Source organism: Dermacentor silvarum, chromosome 5 (assembly GCF_013339745.2).
Source record: "Dermacentor silvarum isolate Dsil-2018 chromosome 5, BIME_Dsil_1.4, whole genome shotgun sequence".
Lineage (NCBI taxonomy): Eukaryota > Metazoa > Arthropoda > Arachnida > Ixodida > Ixodidae > Dermacentor > Dermacentor silvarum.
Window position 1 is genome coordinate 157,917,324 of NC_051158.1, and position 21,179 is coordinate 157,938,502.

A 21,179-nucleotide genomic window follows, 5' to 3' on the forward strand; every position below is an offset into this window, starting at 1 on the left:
ATACTGTAAAATAAACCCTTTTCCCTTCATTCCTATTACCGGACGTACTCACCAATGGGCTTGGTGGATTTCAGGCCCAAAGGCCACGTCGAGCCGCAACATCAGTTTCACCTACAACGGCACTGTCGACAACGATCTTGAAAGAAAAAAGTAATCTTATATCTGGGAACAACACAACGCTACAATAAAAAATCACAGCATATCCACGAAGTGAATGATGATGAGTGGGCGAAGCACCGGGGGATCATTCAGGTAAACCACAGCTACGGACGAGAGATAAAGAGAGCGCGCGTCGCGAACGAGTGACTCAAGGTAGTTTTATCAGCTCTATAAACTTGAACATGCAGCAGCACCAGCAACGCGCAGAACTATTGTCGACGCCGTCGGCGTTTTGCCCGCGTTCGCACCGAACGCGCGCAAAGTGGAACCGGAACCGGAAGTGGAACCGGAAGTGGAAGCGGAACCGGAACGCCATCTAGTGAACACTTCATAAAACTACAGGTGGCGACATACTACTACTACTACAGAGGAGGGAACGACCCACACCCTAAGGAGCTTCGCCCCTAAAATTTACGCGCTTTTTTTTCAGAAAGGCTAGTGATCCCGAGAGGGGAAGGGAGGGGCGGGAGCTGGGGGCCGCGGCCTTCAACGCGACATGCGTGCACTTCAGCGCTGACAGAATCAACGTAATGAGCGCGCAGTAACTCCTCCTTCTCTCCAAATGGTAATGCGACACGGGGACGAAAGCAGACGCGGACAACCGCGGACTTCCAACTGATTATTTTATTGACAGACATGTTTTACATATGCATGACAAGGAACAGATACAAAGAAAAACGAAAAAAGTGTCTCCACTGATAAGGAAAGAAATAAACTCTCAGCCCTTCCACTGGGGTGGAGATGGAAGACCAGCTAAGCTCTACTATGGTGGGAATTGTGTATTTCCGATTATGACTATTAGGATATGATGACGTAATTGGTTATTTGAACTATTAAAGAATGTCAAATATATATGAACCGGTCGTTTTCATTCGTTTGGTGACCACAGGAACCATGGCCTTATGGTCGCTACGGTACACCGCCATAGGGTGTACGGAAAAGGTTGGCACGCTCTTCATAAACACGTCACCAACGCCGCGCGCGTTCGGTGCGAACGCGGGCAAGACGCCGCCGCCGTCGAGAACAGTTCTGCGCGTTTCTGGTGCTGCTACATGTCCAAGTTTTTACAGCTCCTCATAATTTTGAGAATGGCAGTTCATAAACAACTGTCATGAAACAAAACATCGGCAGTGCATGCCTTTTATGTGAAATCTTCTCAGACTGTAATAGAGTCGCCAGTTCCCCTTGCGCCCGGTCGCAAGATACGCATTTGGTGCCGCAGATAAACGTCGCCTCCCCTCCCTCCCTGCCGTCCCGCCATGGCCTTTCGCGCGACGGGAGAAGTCGCGTTTGCTCTCCGTCGTGCGTTTGCTCCCTGTGAAAGCGCGCGTTCCTCGCGCGCTTGCGTTCGCACATACAGCATACGGCCAATAAGAGTTTTTTTTATTGCGATAGCAATTATATGGACACTTCAAAGTGGATTTCTGCCGTCGGCGTCACCGTGAGGTTCCGTATGACGTCAACGGCGATGAAATCGTCGCCGCGCTCCGAAGGCTGGGACGCGCGCTTTCACGGGGGGCGAACGGACGTCGGAGAGCAAACGAGCGTTCTGCACCCTGCTCCCTGAAGGGCTGCCAAAATTAAGCGTCTCTTTCCTCCTTTACAATCACTATGTATAGAGAGCAAACGCGACTTCTTCCATCACGCGTACGCCCATGGGGGATGGGAGGGAGGGGAGGCGATATTTAGCTGCGGCACCAAATGCGTATTTATACAAAAACGTTGCGAGGCGAGCAGGTGGGTAAGATTTCCGACGCTGCTCGACGAGTGTCCCATTCTGATCTCGTCGAAAACCTCCGAGCCGCCGCCAGAGGCACCGGCAACATTCACCAACGCCGCGCGCGTTCGGTACGAATGCGGCCAAAACACCGACGGCGTGGACAACAGTTCTGCGCGTTGCTGGTGCTATTGCATGTCCAAGTTTATACAGCTGATAAAACTACTATCCTTACTCCGTATAGCTCTCTACTAATTTGCTATCGCAATTGATGCTTCGCCTTTCGGGTGAAACTGCTACAATTTTTTTCTATACGCGGACACGACCATCGGAGACTGAGCCCATAACAGCTTCCCTGTAAAAAAATCGAAAACGAAAGAACTAACAATCACGGCAACTCAGATTCCAAGAATCTGAGTTCCCTGTCAGATAGGGTAACCGATGGTTTACTCAACACACCCGCTTCTTTCCCTGACCATCTGAGCTGCCTCGGTGACTAAACGCTCTTGCTCATCCCTCATCTGGCAGATAACTGTGGTGTGCTTGAACTCCGGGGTGCAGCCATACGTGTGAACATGTATGGCCAGTAAACTTTCCCTTCCATTACGGAAATTATTGGCATGTTCACGTAAGCGCTCATTAAGCAATCTATTGCAACTATTGCTGCTATTCGTCCGCGTCTTTGTTCTCGCTTTGTGTATTAGAGCAGTGCACGGGCCGATTTTTTCAGCCCGGGCCCGGCCCGGGCCCGTTTTTACGTTGGGCGGCCCGCCCGAGCCCGACCAAAAGTTTTATGGCGAGACCCGGGCCCGGCCCGGGCCCGAAAATAATCTACGTTACCCGCCCGGCCCGGCCCGCCACCCGAACCTTAGGCCAAAGCCCGGCCCGAGCCCGGCTTAAAACCGGCCCGAACCCGGCCCGAGACTGAAAAAGACATGTTTTTCAGAGTCGAGACGCGCGAAGATAACTTGCTGCACGCTACATGCACACCACCAGAAAGTCCGAGCTCGGCCCGGGCCCGCGTCAAAAAACACATTCCGTGGCCGAGCCCGGCCCGAGCCCATGAAAAAACTGCCCTACCCGGCCCGGCCCGGGCTTTCTGGTAAGCCCGAGCCCGTGCAGTGCTAGTGTAGCGTGTGCGAACGTGAACTAGCCACCCTCCGCCACATCATGTGGGGCGGGTGTAACAGTGCTGTGCACAACGGGAACGGGCAGTCCCAGGACGCCACGTATCCCAAAGAGGTGGGAGCTTGGATACGCTCCGAAGACTCAACGACGCAACGAAGGGCCATCCAGCGGCTTGAGGAGGCTCTGGCAAAGCAGAAGAGAAAGGGAGCCGATGCCCCGGACGACGGGAGCGGAGGAGCCCGAGTATCCAATGCCTAGCCGGAGCACAACGTCCTCAGGATCTAGGCCCTGGGAGTATAGGACTCTATTAGCCTTAGTCCTCAGATAGGGAACACCCGCGCCCTGCGTGGCCGGTGACTTTCCGCATGCCAGATGCGTAAATAAATGTTGTTTCTCTCTCTCTCTCTCCCTCTACTGTGTATAACCTACTAGCCCAGTCAGCCTCCTAAAGTTCCCTCCAACCCCCACTTTGTGTATGATTATGCCCTAGCCTTACACTGTACCTAATCGACCCCGTTTTAAGGCTATATACCTGGGATTGGTCCCAGCTCAAGAAAGGAACGCACCTGCCCTGCTGTCTAGTCTTATGTGTCGTTTTCATTCGTGATACTTTTGCTAAGATGACGCCGTACAAATTAGGCCAGCCACTAGGGCTATTTAAAAAAATGGTTCGCAGTTGCAGAAAAAAAACTTGTCCTGGTCTGGGTATCGAGTTTGTGACCAGCGCGTTTTCACAGAAACGCGCCAAGAAATGACGTTGGCCCTGGGTTAAAGACCTGGACAAGGACGAGATTTTATTTTGCTACGATGCTTGCATTCGAAGACACCCCTATAGGCTTCCTTTGTAGCTTTGCACTGTTCCTATAATAAAAATTTATCCGCCTTGCTGACCGAATAGATTTGGGGAAAGATATTGACTTCATCAACGTGAAGCCACTTTGTATCGAAGTATATTGTCGTCTTCAACTATATGCAACATAAAGTACTCCACGTGGAACCACAAAAGCAGGAGTAGTGTATTTAACCGCACCGCTCTGGCAAGTTACCGGCATGGCACAAGCACAGTGTCCTCCACCGCGATGGTTTTACTGTCCGAAGACTCTGCAGGCTTCTTCTTTAAAAGCGTGGTTACTTTGGCTCCTGAAATAGTCCACTACCATCTTCAGCTGCTTCAAACGGCTGTTCCTGTCGTACTTGTTCAGGGATGCACATTTGTTGTCGTAGTCGTCGTAGTCGATGTCGAAGGCGGCGATGCCGAACTTCAACTCGGGGTCGTCGGCTTTAGCGCTGCAAAGCTGTGAACGAAAGAGAGAGAGTAGATTTTAATGAAGAGAGGGGAGGAGATATTGTCCTGGAGAGCGTGTCTCTAGCCTGCTACTCCTCACTGGGGTAAGGGGAAGTGGGAGATACAGGGAGAGGTAGGTGGCAGGTGATTATGATATCGTACAATGAGCTACTATTTACACACGTTGTCCAATACGCGGTTGTGCACTTTTCACACACTACACGCAGGAGCAGTGTTGTCCACACAAAACGTCATCGCACAAACACATTTCGCGCACTGCACACTGCACAGGTCCTAGAGACGACCGTCTAAGCCCGTCTCACACATAAAGTTCAAAAGTGATCTTATGGTGCGCTGGGCATGATCAACGCTTCTCCATGAACCTAAAACCTTGGCTTCCGAAAAGGGGCGGGAGTCCAAACAGTCAACACTGAACACGTTGACAAGTGTGAACGAAAAAAAATATAAGCAGTGATTACCGGAACATGATTGACAACATCAAACGGCGACAGATACCCAGCAGACCTGCTGAAATATACGTTTTGGTTTGGTTTTCGATTTTTGACCTGCATAATTACAGTACCGTCAGTATAGTTAACGTCTAGGTACTTAGGCAAATGCTTGTTATATGTTGTTGACTACACTTGGTTATCTCTGACATCACGCTGTTTCTATGATCGTTGCGCAATATACAAGCTACATGGAAACCCTTGCGTGGTCATGGCGTGCAATGATAGGTCCACTAAATCACCTGTTTCGATTGCAGTAGCACCTCAAGCCTGACCTGTTCAATGCCCAAGATCCCACCAGCTAAGGGACAACATCATACCCAGCCATCACGCATAGTGTCACTGAGGGTGCTGCAGAAGGCCTAACCCACCGAAAACAGCTACGAGCAATATCTAGTCTAGTGAACGGTATGAGCGAGAACACTATGGGCGAGAACACAGCACACACGAAGCTATCAGCCCTCCGCGCGTGCCTCGATTCTGTACTCATCGCAGACCGCTTTCAATATAGGGCCCGAAGGCCGCACTCAGTCGCGCCAGACGCAAAGTAGAACGCCCTCCCCTCCGACGGCGCGCTTTCTCGCCGCCTTACTTCCTTGCGCGTGCTAGATCGAGCCAACATCCTCGGCTCAACCTCGCATGCTTTCACTCGCATCCACATCATATGACATGCCGCCGTAATGTTATCGCACTTGTACTTATATGACACGGAACATCACAGCGACGGCGATGCTAACGATGACAGCGGAAAAGCGCCTGAAGTGTACATATAATTGCTATCACAATAATAAACAAATTGTACCAGAAACCATCTCCCGATGATTGTCGATGGCAATGCGTTAGCTTTGAATCAATATAGCGACACAACATATTGCCACCGTCCAAATGAGTCATGTATGAGGCGTGTACTGGAGCAGCACTCTTTTTTGGCGTTTGAATAAGAACACTCGGTGACATATTGCACCGCCGTTGCGATGCCTGCACGTGGCCTCGGAAATGCATGGCGCGCCAGTGCGCGCGAACGCTTACAAACACGTCTTGCGGCAACCAGGCTGCTCTCTCGCGTTTCTTTCTGGACAGGCTACGCCATCTAGTGGCACTAGGGAGAAGTCCACGCATGACGTCTGAGACGAGATGCATGAGGTGCATGTGCCTGAAAACGCTGATGGGTGTTCTCTCAGTTGCTGCACACTTAGTGGCACATACGCAGTGACCCAAGTTGGTGAGAAGTTCAATCAAGAGCAGCATATACCCAGTGCACTCGTGGCGCAGTTCGTAACAGCGTTGGCGTGAATGGCGTTCATCAAAAGGTGGCACATACCCGGTACATTTACGGCGCAGCCTGCTTAAGCTTGGGTAGCTTTCCCTGAGTAACTCTGGATGTGGGTGTGTCACGGAGCGGCATAGTTTCGAGGAGCGGCACGCCGATGTCACGGAGCGGCACGCCGATTAACGAGCGCCGAAAACGTCGTGGTCCCGCGGTGCGGCATATAGTTTCGAGATAGCGACACGCCGATTAACGGGCGTCAAAAACATCGTGGTCCCGCGGTGCGGCATATAGTTTCGAGATAGCGACATGCCAATTAACAGACCCCAAGTGCGTGCGTGTGCGTCCGTGTTGTGCAGTGCGGGGATACGACGTTGAACAGCGGGGAAAGAATCAACCACTCCTTCGCCCCTGATTAAAAGGGGCGCGGCCAAAATTTTTGGGAGGAGTCATGAAATAATTAGGTGAACTCTGCATACCTGCAGTTCCCCGACATAGAGAACTAGGGAAAGGAGAGGCTACTTAAGCGCAGGTTTTAGGCCCTCCTAATTAGTCTAGAAGCTAAGCCTGTGATCGGCTGAGAAGCAGCCGGGGGCCTATAGTGCCGTCCAGAATCACCCGGGCCGTCTAGCCGCGTCGGAACTCCAAGTAAATAGTAACTAAGCCGGCAGATCCCACACCCTGTGGGAATCGATGTTATGCGAAGCAGAGGGCGGAGAGCCTACCAAGTTAACGAAATGACCACGAGAGCACGAAGACGTAGGCGGCTCTTTCATGACCTACATGACACGCATGTCATGACATTCATGTCATGAGTCCTCAGGAGTCCCTTTCGCTACACCTAAGAGACCTTAAGGCGAAAACCTTAGTCATGCTCATGACTATAACTTCGACCATCAACCTTTAGTGTTTCCTTCACTTATTACCGACGTCCGAACCCATTTCAGTGGTTTTGAATGTTAATCTTTTTTCGCTAAGTCATTGTCATTTATGCTGACTCATGCTCATGACTATGATTTCTAGCAGCATCCTTGTGTGTTTTATTCACTTAGTGCCCACGTCCGGACCGATTCCAGTGGTTTTTGAGTGTTAATCTTTTTTCGCTGAGTCATTGTCATTTTTGCTGAGTCATACTCATGACTATTACTTCTACCAGCATCCTTTAGTGTTTCCTTCGCTTAGTACCCACGTCCGAGCCCATTTGAGTGTCAACCATTTTCGCTGGGTCATTATCATGATATTCATGTCATGACATTTCATTTATGTTCGTCATATACTCTTGTCATAGTATATCAATTTTGGTACATACCAAGTTAACGAAACGACCATGAGAGCGCAAAGTCGTAGGCGGCTAGATCATCATCATCATCATCATCATCATCATCATTATCATCATCATCAGCGTATATTTTATGTCCACTGCAGGACGAAGGCCTCTCCCTGCGATCTCCAATTACCACTGTCTTGCGCTAGCGTATTCCAACTTGCGCCTGCAAATTTCCTAACTTCATCATCAGCGGCTAGATAGATACGGTCAAAGTAGTGAATGTTCGCCAAGAAATGCTTCGCATTTAAAACACGTGCGCCGGGCATACCGCCACGTCGTCCGTCGAACCGGAAGCCGATAGCAGACGGCGTGCCCCACAATTCCCTGCGATTCCTCGTTTTACGGGTCACCTATTGAGTCGCAAAGGCTGGCGGCGCGACGTCACGTTTCGTGGAGGAAGCAATTACTATAGGAGAGAGGATTGCTCCACGCTTCAAGCCTCGGCAAGTGAACTTTCTGTGAAGTCACCGTATTCGCTTTCTCGCTCGCACTATGGGCCCAACACGTTACCTCTGAGATTAGGCGTATTCCCTGAGAAAGTTTTGCTTCCGGAAGTTTTTGATCGATGCGGCCTGCAGAGCTGAAGCACTAAACCTTACCGCGCTACTGACGTCACAAACAAAGCTGCTCCTACTTATCATTACTATAGCAATTGTATGCACACTCCAAGCGGATTTCTGCTGTCGCCGTCGCCGTGAGGTTCCGTATAGGCTCCGCTCAGTGAAGTTTGCTACGATTGCTACGCCTCCTGTCGCAGTGCCGCCAACAATAATGAGACGGCCAAAGCGCGCGGGGGTATTCGTAGGCGCGGCGTCGATGGTGCTGTTCGGTCTTTTCTGGCGTTGAGACAATGTCCTCCTCAGCTCGACTAATTCTAATCCATCGACTGAAAGCGTACGGAAGAGGAACAAGTGCCGGTACTGCTGCGTAAAAGACTCCCACAGCCACAAAGGCCAGTCTGGCGTGAAATTGTACCGATTTCCTGGCCGCCCGTGCGAGCAAGAACGACGAAAAAGATGGATTGTTGCTGTTCAAAGAGTTAAGTAACTGAGGAAACAGCGTTTTCCTAGTGTCATGTAATTATAAGCTTTAAGTTCTAGCCAGGTCTAGCTGCTTGAGGTTCTGCACCTGTATTTGTGTGTTTAGCGCGGTTGGAAGTGTATGGAGCACGTTTTACACAGCAAGCTTGCGTAGTGCGAAATTTTAGGCGCGAATTTGCGCCTAAAGTGCTCTTGTAGGCTACATGCGAATCTTTGTTGATTTGCTTGCAGTCCGGTAATTAACTGTTAAATTGCGTTTTTCTGTGATACTTTCAGCGAAGTAAGTAAACTCGATTTGAGTTGATTTTGGGGGTAGTGATGGTGCGTGTAACATCGAAACTTCAAATACCTTCAGCAAGTGGCGCCCGCCGTGAGACTGCTCTCTCTCGTCAGCGCTTTGTGGTGTGTTTGCCTCGTTTACCGTCTCGTGAAGAAGTCATTCGGTTACTGCATGTGCGCTCTTGCTTGCGGCCGCATGCATAGGGCACTGTGTCGTCAGTATGAACTGCGTAGTATTAGCAATCAGGCTCCTCTTCTTTTCTTCGGCGAGAATGACGGCTCGCCGTGGATGCCGAAGCAGACGAGCAGGATCTGCTCCAAACACTTCGTGAATGGTGGAGTAGCCAACATACATACAGCTTGTCTCCTTTGTCGAGTATAGGCACACGAAAGTAATTTTCAATACAGCTTATCGGCTTAAAGCCGCAAAACAACACACGCGACATTTTGAACGTCACGCGCGCGTTGAAACACGTTCAGTCGCTGCCGCGGGGCTCGGAGCGGCCGTCTCAGTGTTTCACATTCTTACCACCATTGGCGCTGCACGGCGTTTTGCCGTGCAGCGCCAAAACGCCGTGCAAAACGCCGGAGCAGCCGCCTGTTATTGACAACTTTGTATGGGAAGGGTGCAACAGAATGATCGGGTCAAGGAAAGGCGGAGGCGTAGGCGTACTAATTAGTCGTGGTCTGAAGTGGCGAAGGGTAAACGAGACATGTAAAGAGCATTTATGGATTAGTGGTACATGGCAAGGTAAAAAGACGTGCTGGGAGTTGCTTACCTATGAACAGGTAGTGATTGCAGAGAAAAAAATAAATAATTGGTCGATTGCATTAGAAGCGATATTAATGAGTTCAGTAACTCGGGCCAGGTGATATTAGTGGGAGATATGAACATGGAGGATTTAGACGGATATACTGATTACAACGGCTCTCTAGTGCTGGATTTGTGTGATGAACAGAACCTTATAGTAGTTAACAGGGAGAATAAGTGTCATGGACAGGTAACGTGGCAATGCGGAAACAGGCAGTCATGTATCGACTACGCCTTAGTCTCAGAAATGGTCTACGAACAACTAGACCAAATGATAATAGACGAAAATGGAAAAGAATAGCCTGGGAAGTGATCATAGACGTTTAGCATTAAAGTTTGGGTGAGATACCAGGGCAGAGCATGAACCAATAGCCTCATAGTTTTTAAAAATCAATGACGAGCAAATAACAGAGATCGCAAACAACATAGAGAAGAAAATTGAGGCTTTTCCTACAGTAGTCTGGGAATATAAGGAACTGGTGGAGGTTATGCAGCATGAAATAACGCGGACACGGCAAAACAATTGTTGGATTGGAAAGAGGAAACCACGTAAGTGGTGGAACAAGGAAATTAAACAAGCTATAGAAGAGCGTAAAGAGGCATCTAGGGTTGATCGAGAAGCCAAAAAGTTGGGATCACAAGAAGAAGAGGTGCTCCTTAGATGGAATACATACCGAGAAAAGAAAAGGGTTGCGAGTGAGCTCGTGCAAGAGAAAATTAAATGCGCAAGTGAACGTTGGGTGCATAACATTCACAAAAGAGACAAAGGCGCCCCAAAAAGATTCTGGAACCATATAAAAGCACTCGGAGCTCCAACTAGAAACTCGCAAACGGCTATAAGGGATGAAGACGGTAACATCTATGAAGGCGATGATGCGCTGCCGTTCATCACAGACGTTATCAGGCATAACTTCGGCACGAGAAAAAGCGTAGTTCAGACAACAGATCCAGCAACAACAGAGAGGCCTGAGAGATCAAAATTTAGCATAGAAAGCTTTTATTGGAAAAAGGCAGCAGAAAATGTCCCTAAAAACACGGCAGCAGGACCCGATGAAATCCCAATACAGCTAATCAAAAACGTCGGTCCAAAAAGCAAGGCACTGCTGACTAATGCCATAGAGCAAGTGATTAGAACAAAGAATATTCCCGTTGGATGGCGTGAAAGCAAGATGAATCTTATCTACAAAGGCAAAGGAGATAAGGATAAGACGAGCTCATACAGGCCAGTTACAGTAACGTCGGTGATATATAGAATGGCAATGCAAGCCATAAAATTAGAACTGTCGAAGTGGGTGGAGGAAAACGGTGTATTGGGGGAATTACAGAATGGCTTCAGGCCAGGCAGACGCTTAGAAGACAATATGTTTGTACTAACTCAGTGCATAGAGATTTCAGTAGCTCAGAAAAGACCTTTATGGATAGCATTTCTAGATATTAAAGGAGCTTATGACAACGTAGACAGGGAATTGTTGTGGGATATTCTTCAATACGAAGGCATAGATGACGATTTCGTGGAGCTGCTGAGGGAGATATATCGAGACAAACAAGTACAACTGGCATGGGAAGGCCGAAAAGGTAGTGAAATGGTGGGAATTCACCAAGGATTGAAGCAAGGATGCCCTCTGTCACCATTGTTGTTCACGCTTTACGTCAAGGGCATAGAAAGACGACTGGAAAACAGCGAATTAGGTTTTGATTTATCCTACATGCGTAATGAACAAATGGTGCAACAGAAGGTCCCTGGACTGATGTACGCAGACGACATTGTGCTACTAGCGGACAATAAAAAAGATTTACAGATACTTGCGAATATCTGTGGGAACGCAGCGACAAATCTAGGCCTTAAGTTTAGCACAGAGAAATCAGGGATTATGATATTTAATGAACACACGAGTAACTTCGTGGTGTCAATTCAACAGCAAGTAATACCCATAGTGAAGCAATATAAGTACCTCGGCGTACACATAAACGAAGGAAAGAATTACTCAAGCAACCACCAAGATAATCTGAAAATAAAGGGGAAGCGGAATGCAGCAATAATGAAACACAGAGCACTGTGGGGCCACAATAAGTATGAGGTGGTGCGTGGAATCTGGAAAGGAATAATGGTGCCAGCGCTAACATTCGCAAATGCCATTATATCCTTAAAATCGGATATATTGGCGGGTTTGCAAGTTAACCAAAGATGAGTAGGCCGGTTGGCTTTGGGAGCACACGGTAATACGACAAATGAGGCAGTGCATGGTGACATGGGTTGGGCCTCTTTTGAAGTCAGAGAAGCACAAAGCAAAATTAGTTTTGAAGAAAGGCTCAGGAACATGGATGAAAATAAATGGGCGGCTAAAGTGCACAAGTATCTCTACATGAAAAGCGTGGACACAGAATGGAGGAAGAGGTCAAGGAAGTTGGCAACCAAGTACAGGATAATCGAAACTGTAAATGGACAACCTGGGGTCATCAGAAAGAAAGTGAGAGAAATAGAGACCGTGAATTGGATGCAAAGAATGGAAACGAAAAGGACAATGGAGATTTACAAGAATGAGAAGAAAGAAATTAGAAGGGAGAATCTGTACGATAACACAAAGGGCAGTGCCTTGCTATTTGAGGCTCGAGGCGGTTGCCTAAGGACGAAAACATATCGGAACAAATATTCGGAACTAGATGAGACATGTGTATGCTGCAGTAAAGATCCTGAGACCACTGAGCACATCCTAATGGAATGCGACGGGATCCACCCAGCGAGAACCGTAGGTAACGTGCAACTCCCAGTAGCGCTTGGGTTTAAAGTGGAAGGAAACATAAACAGATCAGCCGTAGAGATCAGCAAGAGACGATTAGAGTACTGGTGGAAAAAAAGCAGGGAAAAGATGGATACGACCTGATCTCTTAAAATCATAGGCAGCGGTACAAGGTAAATTTTTGAAAAAGAAAAATAATGAGAGGTATACAAAAATGCTAGATAAAGAACATGTATAGTATACCTGATTAAATCAAGCAGGCTAGGTGACTATTTGTCGCCGCCCCGTTTCAAAGGGGATGCCAATAAATCATCATCATCATCATCATCACCGTAAAGCCCCTTATTTTGCCGTATTCGGTTGTAGCGCCCTCTGTTCACTGTACGGAGCCTATAGAGTCCAACGGCGATGAAATCGTCGCCGCACGCCGTATGCTGTATGTGCGCGAGGGACGGGCGCTTTCACGGGGAGCGAACGCATGCCGGGGAGCAAACACGACTTCTTCCATCGCGCGAAAGGCCGTAGGGGTACGGAGGGAGGGGAGGCGACGTTTAGCTGCGGCATCAAATGCGCATTAAAATAAAAACCTTCCGATGCGAAAAGGTGGTAAAGACTTCCGACGCTGCTCGACGAGTGTCCGGTTCTGATCTCATCGAAAACCTCCGAGCCGCCCCCAGAGGCAGCAGCAACAGTCACCAACGCCGCGCGCGTTCGGTGCGAACGCAGGCAGAACGCCGACGGCGTCGAAAACAATTCTGCGCGTTGCTGGTGCGGCTGCATGTTCAAGTTTATACAGCTGATGAAACTGCTATCCTTACGCCGTATAGCTCTCTACTAATTTGCTATCGCAATTGATGCTTCCTCTTTCGGGTGAAAGTGCGACATTTTTGGCTTCAATCGTATTGAGCAGCGCTCACTTCTTCCTTAAAATGAGGCTAGGCATCTGCTGGCCTCCGAGAGCAACGCGTAGCCTTTCCTCCATTGCGCATTGTCAGATCCTCACCCGCGTGACCGCCGTTTCATGTAGTACTTGCGGTTGGGTTAGTTGGGGCAATAATGAATTAAGGGTCAAAGACGCGATCATAGATAGGGGAGGATGCGCTGGTACTGTGTTTATGTCCTTCCCTCTCTACGTTTGTGTTTTTGACGCTAAATTCATTAGTGCCCTGTTTTATGCCGCTTTGAGGCACGCGCGCGGAAGTTGTCACGCGGGCGGCGGTAGGCTGCTGGAAGGATACACTGGCGGTGAGTAAGGGTTGCTCCCTTGCCGCTTTTGCACAGGCAGACCCAATCGTTACTCCACGGAGACCGTTGCCGATTCGAAGTGTTCTCCTGTAAATGGTCACATGCGTGGCAAGCGCTCCATCGGGCGTTCATTCATAGCAAATAACTGCTTTGTTGCTCAAGGAGTAATTTCTAATTTTTTCAACAGTTTACCGTCACGAAACTGTCCTGCTATGCGACGTTGCTACAATAAGTGGTCCATCTTTTTCTGATTTTATTTGAAATGCGAAACATTTTTTTGCCTATTAGGAGCCAAGGTCAAACGCGATGCCGTCCAAGATCACAGAGTGTCGTCGATGCAGGGGGCAACCCTATGCGCCTGTTCGCTGGCAGCGATTGGCTCTGCCATTTCATGCTACACTCGCCAGTTCGGGTGTGCGTGCCCTCGTTTGCCCTAGCCGCGCAATGTTGCGCGCATGCTTCTACTTGCATATACAAGAACGGACCTTCGCAGTGTCAAACGGAAGGGGAGCGTGAGAGTGCAAAGACTCTGCCGACACTATAGAGATATGCGATGCGTACCGAAGCGGCGAGGCAAGAGGTGACGCTTTGGGCCGACAAGATACGCGTGGCCGAAGTATAGCGGCCCACGAAGCAAACGGCCGCTGAACAGGGGCGCGATCGGAGATCTGTGTTCGTTTCGTGTTCTGTTCAGTTGATGCAACCTCATAAAGTGGCATTATGCAAAATTTGTGACAACGGGAGGGAGAGAGCAGACAATCAGCAAGCAGTGAACTCCGTCCGGGGAGTTCGTCGTTTTTGGTGACGTCAAAATGACGACACGCTCCTGTCAATCATTTTGATTACGAGCACATGGTCTGCTAGGAGCTGAACGCGACGAGATATCATCTACTCGCTTCGACCGGTTTTGCATGGCACGTTGGTGGATTGGATTGGATCCAAACGGCGGCTGCGGCTACGGAATTGTTCAGTGCTTGCCGAATGGCTGCTCTCTCCTTCCCGCAACCATCAAAGTCAGGCCGTACAGAAATTGGTACTTTAATGTGACAGCGTTGGTACTGGCAATCGCCTGCAAAGTATACTGTGCAGGCAAGCAGGGCCGTTCTTACATAAAGTATACTGTGTAAGCAAGCAGGGCTGGTATTACGGAACTAAAACGTCGCAGTTTCGCCAGAAAAGCGAACCATCAATTGCGATAGCAAATTAGTAGAGAGCTATACAAAGCAGTGATAGTAGTTTAATGGGCCGTATAAAGTTGTAAACATTCGCTTACTAACTAAATAGACAAGCACGGTGTCACGTGCGCACAGGTAAATATGAACACATATCGCTAAATGACCGCGGAAACTCGCTGTGAAAACGCCGGAGTGAGAAAGCGCGCCAGCAGCAGCGGGCAAATTGACCTTCGCGCTGTCTCTCGTTTCGCTGCAACGCGAACTAAACGACGAAAGCATAGCGCATACGAAGCTACCGGCACTCGGCGCATTCACTTTGTCCCTATCGCAATCGCAGATTGCTTTGAAGATGAGGCGCGCGCGGGCGCGCACTTGGGCCGCATCGGAGATCGCTTTCAACATACGGCGCTCACGGTGCCGTGCTGTGAACAGTAGCCGACGGAGCAGAACGCACCCGCTCCCTCTCCGTCGTCTCGCCCCCGTGCATGGCGCGCAAACGAAGACCGTGCGCTTCCGGCCTCCCTTCCTCCTTCGCGTGCGCCACACTGAGCCGTGATTGCCGGCTCGCCCTCGTACGCTTTCACTCGCACAGACAGCGTACGGCGCCGGGCGACGATTTTATCGCCGTTGGACTTTATACGGAACCTCGCGGCAACGCCGACGGCAGAAATGCGCTTGGAGTGTCAATATAATTGCTGCTGCAATAATAAGGAAAGTAGTTACATCGGCCGCGTAAACTTGCAAACATTAGCTTACTAACTAAATTAACAAGCATGGAGTGCGCGCGCACAGGCAAACATAACCAAATCGCACTCGACGACCGCGGGCACTCGCTTTCAAAACGCTGGCGTGAGGAAGCGTGGTTGCAGCAGCGAGCGAAGTGACCTACGTGCTATCTATCGCTTCAACACAAACAGAGCGGCGAGAACGCAGCAAGCCCAAATGTATGAGCCGCCGTCGCACCTAGACTCAGCCCCCGACGCAAATAGCTTTCAAGATAGGGTGCGCGTGGCCGCGCAATGCGCAGTTGCTGCAGGAGTACAATGCCGCCCCCGCTCCTCCCGGCGCCATGGAATAAGGCACGTTTCGTCCCCAGTTTCCTCAATTTTGCGCGCGCGAGATTGAGCCACTATCGTTGGCACCCCTCAGGCGCGGATGCGCAATACGCAGTTGCTGCCGAAAGAGAACGCCGACTCCCTCCCTCGCATTCCTCCGGAGCCTTTCGCACGACGCAAGATGGCGCGCTTCCTTCCCGCTTTCTTCCATCGTGCGCGCGAGGTTGAGCCGTGATCGTCGGCTTCCCTCGCGCGCTTTCACTCGCACATACAGCATGCGGCGCGCGACAACAGTGTTATGCCCCTTGGACTTTATACGGAACAACACGGGGACAATGACGACGACAGGCAAAAGTGCGCTTGGAGTGTCCGTATAATTGCTATCGAAAAAAAAAATGTATCCTTCACCTTGACAGCTAGTCCCTCCTCGTTGTCGTAGACGAACGCGCGGTGGGTGCCCGGGTTGTAGGTGATCATGGCGCAATGCTGGCCCGAGTAAGTTAACTGAACGCTGTTCTTGTGACCTTGCTCGAAGCTTGTCGCCGGGCACACCTGAAAGAACGAAGTACGAAACTGTTATACGTAAAGTATATTGCAAGACGCTATGGCTGACCTGCTTCAAGGCAACGTTTCGGAGAAGGCGTTTGGATGGTTTGTTTGAAGTTTGTTGCTTTCTTCTTCACAAACAAAAGAAGAGGACTCCTGAGCCAAAGGCTATCGTTTGGCGAGGCCTCAGCGGACATCTAACATACTGCTAGCGATTGTCACAAACGGCCAACGAAAGTCAGGCAATAAACATTTAGTTGAATTTAGGTTGATTGCGCGGCGGGCAGCACCGATCGAGGTTGCTAAACTGATCAGTGTTGGCAACGTTTTTGTAAATGCATTTTTAACGAAAAATCACAGTCATGGCGATGATGAATTGAATATTTCTCTCACAGTAACATAGTGTTATGAGTGAGTGGACAGCGTCAAAGCACTGCGTAGGAGCGTCTGCTCCAAACTCCATCGAGTCGCCGACAAAGACGACGATGTTGGCGGGCGGCGGCACGAGCGACCGGACGAGGGAGAAAGAGAATCGACCAATCAGTGGTGGACACGAAACCACAGGCTGTGGTACGAGGAACGAGCAGAGAGAAGAAGAGGAGACTGGGACGCTCGAAGTGTAGATCGCTCGGAGACGGAGTTGCAAAGATCGCTGGTGTCGAGGTCGGTGTCGTCGGGGTCCAGACCCGAACCCGAGAGCCTCAGCAGAACCAGCACGACCCCGGCTCTCCCTGGAGAGATCCGCCGAGCGTAGGGCTCGGTTATTCCTGCGGCAGCTGCTGCTGCCGGCGTTCGTGTTCCTGCTGGCGTTCCTGTTCCTGTTTCTGTTCCTGTTGGCGTTCCGGTTCATGTTGGCGTTCCTGTTCCTGCTGGCCTGCCTGTTCCTGTTGGCGTTCCTGTTGCTGTTCCTGAGCCGCCGTGCGGAGAGCAGAGGTCACCTGAGGGTGACCAGAGGCCTGGAACGACGCTGGCGAGAGGCGCCAGGGCGAAGCCGCGAGCCAGGGAACCAGTACGGGCGCCGCTCAGCTACAGCAGTCGGACTTGGTCGGTCTTCGACTCCGACAACCTTGGACTCGGACGTCCGAGTTGGCTCTACCGTGCGTTCGCGTACGCGTCCCTCGTATGCCACTGCCCGCCACGTCACTACTGCCGTCATCGCAAGTGCCCGAGTAGATAAGACTCGATTATTTTTGTTTCTTGGTTTTAGATTGAGACTCTTCTCGCGTGGACAACGGGGTTAATTGTACTTTTGGTTTTTAGGTACTTTCTGTGTGCTGTTTAGTGTTTGTTTTTTTCTCCTTTTTCTTGCATTGAATATTAAGTTTGTTTTGAAAAAAAATGGCTTCGTCTTTCCTGAACTGAGGTTTGCCTCAGTTTAAACAATTCACTCCCGAGGAACCTGACATCACCCATAGTATTGCAAAGGGGACTCGGGGCACAAAATTGCTTGATCACATGACAGTAGTCGGTGCACTTGGCCGCAGCAATTTTACAATTATAATTTCAAACGCGATGCATTTAGACATATTTCAGACAACCACAAAATACAAAGGCCTAGATAAAACCGAGAAAACAATGATAACGTATTACAACTAATAAATAATTTTTCGGTTATCAGAAACAGTGGAAACACACATTATTTTCTGCTTTTCCAGCGCTATTCCAAATCAATTAGAACGAGAAAGTAAGAAACTGTATCACGAGAAACAGACAATGATTGCTTGGCAAAACGAAGCATACAAATATTTTAACACGAAAGTGTTTTATGCCGGGGTCTACCAAGACTTCACTGACGTATTTCCGTCACAGAAATACGTCAGCTTACAATGTACAGGAACATAATACAAAGAAAGAAACCAGAAGAAAAAGTTCCACAAACATGCAAAATTTGGAAATCGACCCCACGACCTCTCGGTCCGCGACGATAGATCGCCGAGCGTTTAACCCATTGCGCCACAAACGCATTTGCAGAGAGCTACACAGACGCGCCTTATATATCTAACACTCCTCCGTGTACCCGCGCTCTTGCTCGGGGCGGTGCCGCCGCCTACGAGCAGAAAAGAGAAGTACTGCATTATGACACTAACGCGCACCGACAGTGAACGCTTCGGTGGTCTCAGCACTACGACGCCTCGATGCCAGCATTCGAAGGGACGCTGGCATCAAGAAGCACTACCAGCGCCACCTAGGTGGCGTTCACCGTACTCAGCACAGCGGAGCGTGGCCTCCGCAATTAGCTCTGAAAATGTTTCTGAAGTTGATCGCGGAGGCTGCAATTACGACGCGCTGTACGCGCTGATTTGACTCGGTGACGATTCAGTTACGTGCTTTGTCTTGCGCGTTGTATTAGTGTGTCAGTTACGTGCTTCGTCTTTCGCGTTGTGCTAGCGCGTGCAGCGTAGTGCAGCTTCCATATGCACGACGGTTGCTCATGGTCATCGACGCTGGTAGTCGTGATGGAGGAGACGTGCCACCAGGCGTCAGCGTGGGTGCATCAACGCCTAAGGGCGCTTTAGCCACAAAACACCAATAGACATTATATATCAATGTGCAATAAACATTACACTACTTCTGTGAAGACACGTTTCACTTTCGTGTTCTATACCGATTCCTATATAAGAGGGATCAACCACATTTTAATTTTTATATTCTAGCTAAAAATTTGCTCAAAAAAGGCGAAGAATAGAAAGTAAGTTCTTCTGTGATGTTTTTTTTTCAATTTTAAAGTTACTTGGCTCAAGGATATCTCGACAAGATGGTAAGATGGGATGTAATAATCATCTTGGATACCATGGTGTGGCAAAGGGCAGGAGGCACAATGACGTGCGCTATCATGCCTCTTCTTGATGATGATGACTAGCAAAAAATGTTGTCTTTTGGTTTTATTTTTCCCACGACTTATATATTATGTTTAAAACTATAACCTTAGATTATCTTAAGTGGTAGTGAGTGATCGGTTGGAATGTAAACAAAGAAAGAAACCTCTGATTTTCTCAGATTGTCTCAAAATATCACGCTGTTGCTTTGCTAGAAAGACAGCTTTGATGCGCTCAGATGGCTGACCGACTAGGTAATAAATATGTCAGCAGAAGTAGCGACAAATGGAGGCCCATATACCTTACTTGTGTTAAACTGGGTGAAGCATTGCACTTAGCCAAACTCCCTTTGGGAAATTTCACTAGGGCAATTTGCTTGTTATGTACAGTGCTTACAGAATGAAACGTGACAGGAACCATTTAGTAGAACCCTGCATATGTGCAAGTATTCGAGCATGCCATGTCATGTCGCTAGGCATCTGGTCACCAAAGGTGATGCGGACTCTGATCTAAGTGTGCACATCAAAATTCCGACGATGTCACACGAACTGCAGACGATGGAATCGAAAGCATGCGCATTAGTTAGCCCTAAATTGACGGGTTTCATTCCGTGAGCGCTGCACATCAATAAAGTGTCCTTAAGAAAGTAGCAAATACAAAATGTAGCGTAAAAGAGGCACTAAAGAAAAAAACGCCCGATTGAGTTCAAAACGATATGGTATTTTAACAATATCAATTTATCCTGCATTTCTTGGTAATAGGCTGAGCATTAGAACAGAAAATAAAAGTCAAAGTTCACATATTTGAATCTCGTGCCTGAGCCCCGGGGAAGTCTATATGATGTCAGAGATTTCAAAGTACTCTTTTTTCGGTTTTGGTTCGTTACGAGCTCATAAACGTTCTCGAAAACTCTCGAGTTCACTGTATGGCTCTTATAGAATACAATGTAACCAATGTTACCGAGAAAATTTGTATATTGCCTGAGCAGACGCCGTCCATGTACATGACGTCACGGAGGGCTAGTGCACAAAATTCAAAGTGGCGTTGTCACCTGCCTTTTGCTTTTGCGTCAATCCGGCTTACAAAGCGCCTTCCAGTTGTAAGAGTGGATTTTTTCGGCATTGTTGGAGGGTAGCTTTCCAATACAGCTGAAATTGTTTAACTCCTCAGTATTCTTTAAGGTGACCAAGAAATCGCTAAGTTTGGCGACTTTCTTGCTTAGTTACCCACACCCATTTGTATTTTCATCGGTACGTGTTTCTCTCGTGGTGTGCTGGCCTACCTCGGTGTAGCTGCCGAAGGAGTTGTCGCTTGGATCAGATAGACAGCGTGAGAAGAAGTCCACTTTTTCGCTGGACAGTGGCACCGTCCAACGACCTTTCATGGTGACCGACACGAGACCTCTGATGTGCATCGTCTTTAGATAGAATTCTCGAATGCTGTACACTGCAGTGGCCTGCAAAGTTGTGAAACCAAATATTTTGCATCACAATGTGTCCTCGTAATATTCCTTAGCAGTCACTAAGTACGGGGAATGAATGATTAGGGGTGTTCGGAGAGTAAAAATTTTGATGTGGATAGTAACATAAAAGAAATGTAGGTCTTGTTTACAATATTGCGTTGAAGACCGAATGTTTCCCTATACAGCACACAAGAAAAGAAGTAGAGAAAGAATAGGCATCCCTTCAGCAACGAAAACTGGCGGGCCTAAGTTAAGTACGAAGATACCATCTTTCGTCCCTTTAAGTTTCTTTGATTCTTTTTTCCTTCCCCTGAGAATCTTCCAAGTACCCTTGGTAGGGAACGGCCTAAAATATTGCATGAAGCCCTGTAGCACATTTTTTTGTGAAAAGAACGCTTGGATCCTGTACTTGATCGCTTCGCCAAGACTAAGTCGGAACAGTTCGTTGGTGGTGATGCCAGTTGATGGGTATTATTTCTTACACAAGAGTGGTGTCATCTCTCTTCGTTATCTGAAATAAGGGAACGCCGGCAGTATTTCCTCGGCAGCGAACGAACGAACGAACGATATATGCGTTTTCTTTGGAGAGTAGTGCTGGAAGGTGCTGCCAAGCTCTTATT

The 21,179-nt window shown here is 48.8% G+C and overlaps 1 protein-coding gene across 1 annotated transcript; it reads right to left on the reverse strand.

Annotated features, from left to right (window-relative positions):
* Positions 1–4,089: 4,089 nt before the first annotated feature.
* On the reverse strand, positions 4,090–20,525 carry LOC125945800 (uncharacterized). Its single transcript, XM_049668091.1, has 3 exons — positions 20,380–20,525; positions 16,144–16,287; positions 4,090–4,299 (listed from the first exon to the last, which is right to left on the reverse strand). Exons 1-3 carry the CDS (start codon positions 20,509–20,511, stop codon positions 4,090–4,092), a joined length of 486 nt encoding a protein of 161 aa, XP_049524048.1. The 5' UTR covers positions 20,512–20,525.
* Positions 20,526–21,179: the final 654 nt, after the last annotated feature.

Excerpts from the sequence above, each read along its gene's own strand:
- LOC125945800 (XM_049668091.1), bottom strand. The coding sequence starts at position 20,511 with ATGCACATCAGAGGTCTCGTGTCGGTCACCATGAAAGGTCGTTGGACG. Across the intron at positions 16,288-20,379 it reads CCTTCGGCAGCTACACCGAG|GTGTGCCCGGCGACAAGCTT; the intron begins GTAGGCCAGCAC and ends TCGTTCTTTCAG. Across the intron at positions 4,300-16,143 it reads AGGAGGGACTAGCTGTCAAG|CTTTGCAGCGCTAAAGCCGA; the intron begins GTGAAGGATACA and ends TTTCGTTCACAG.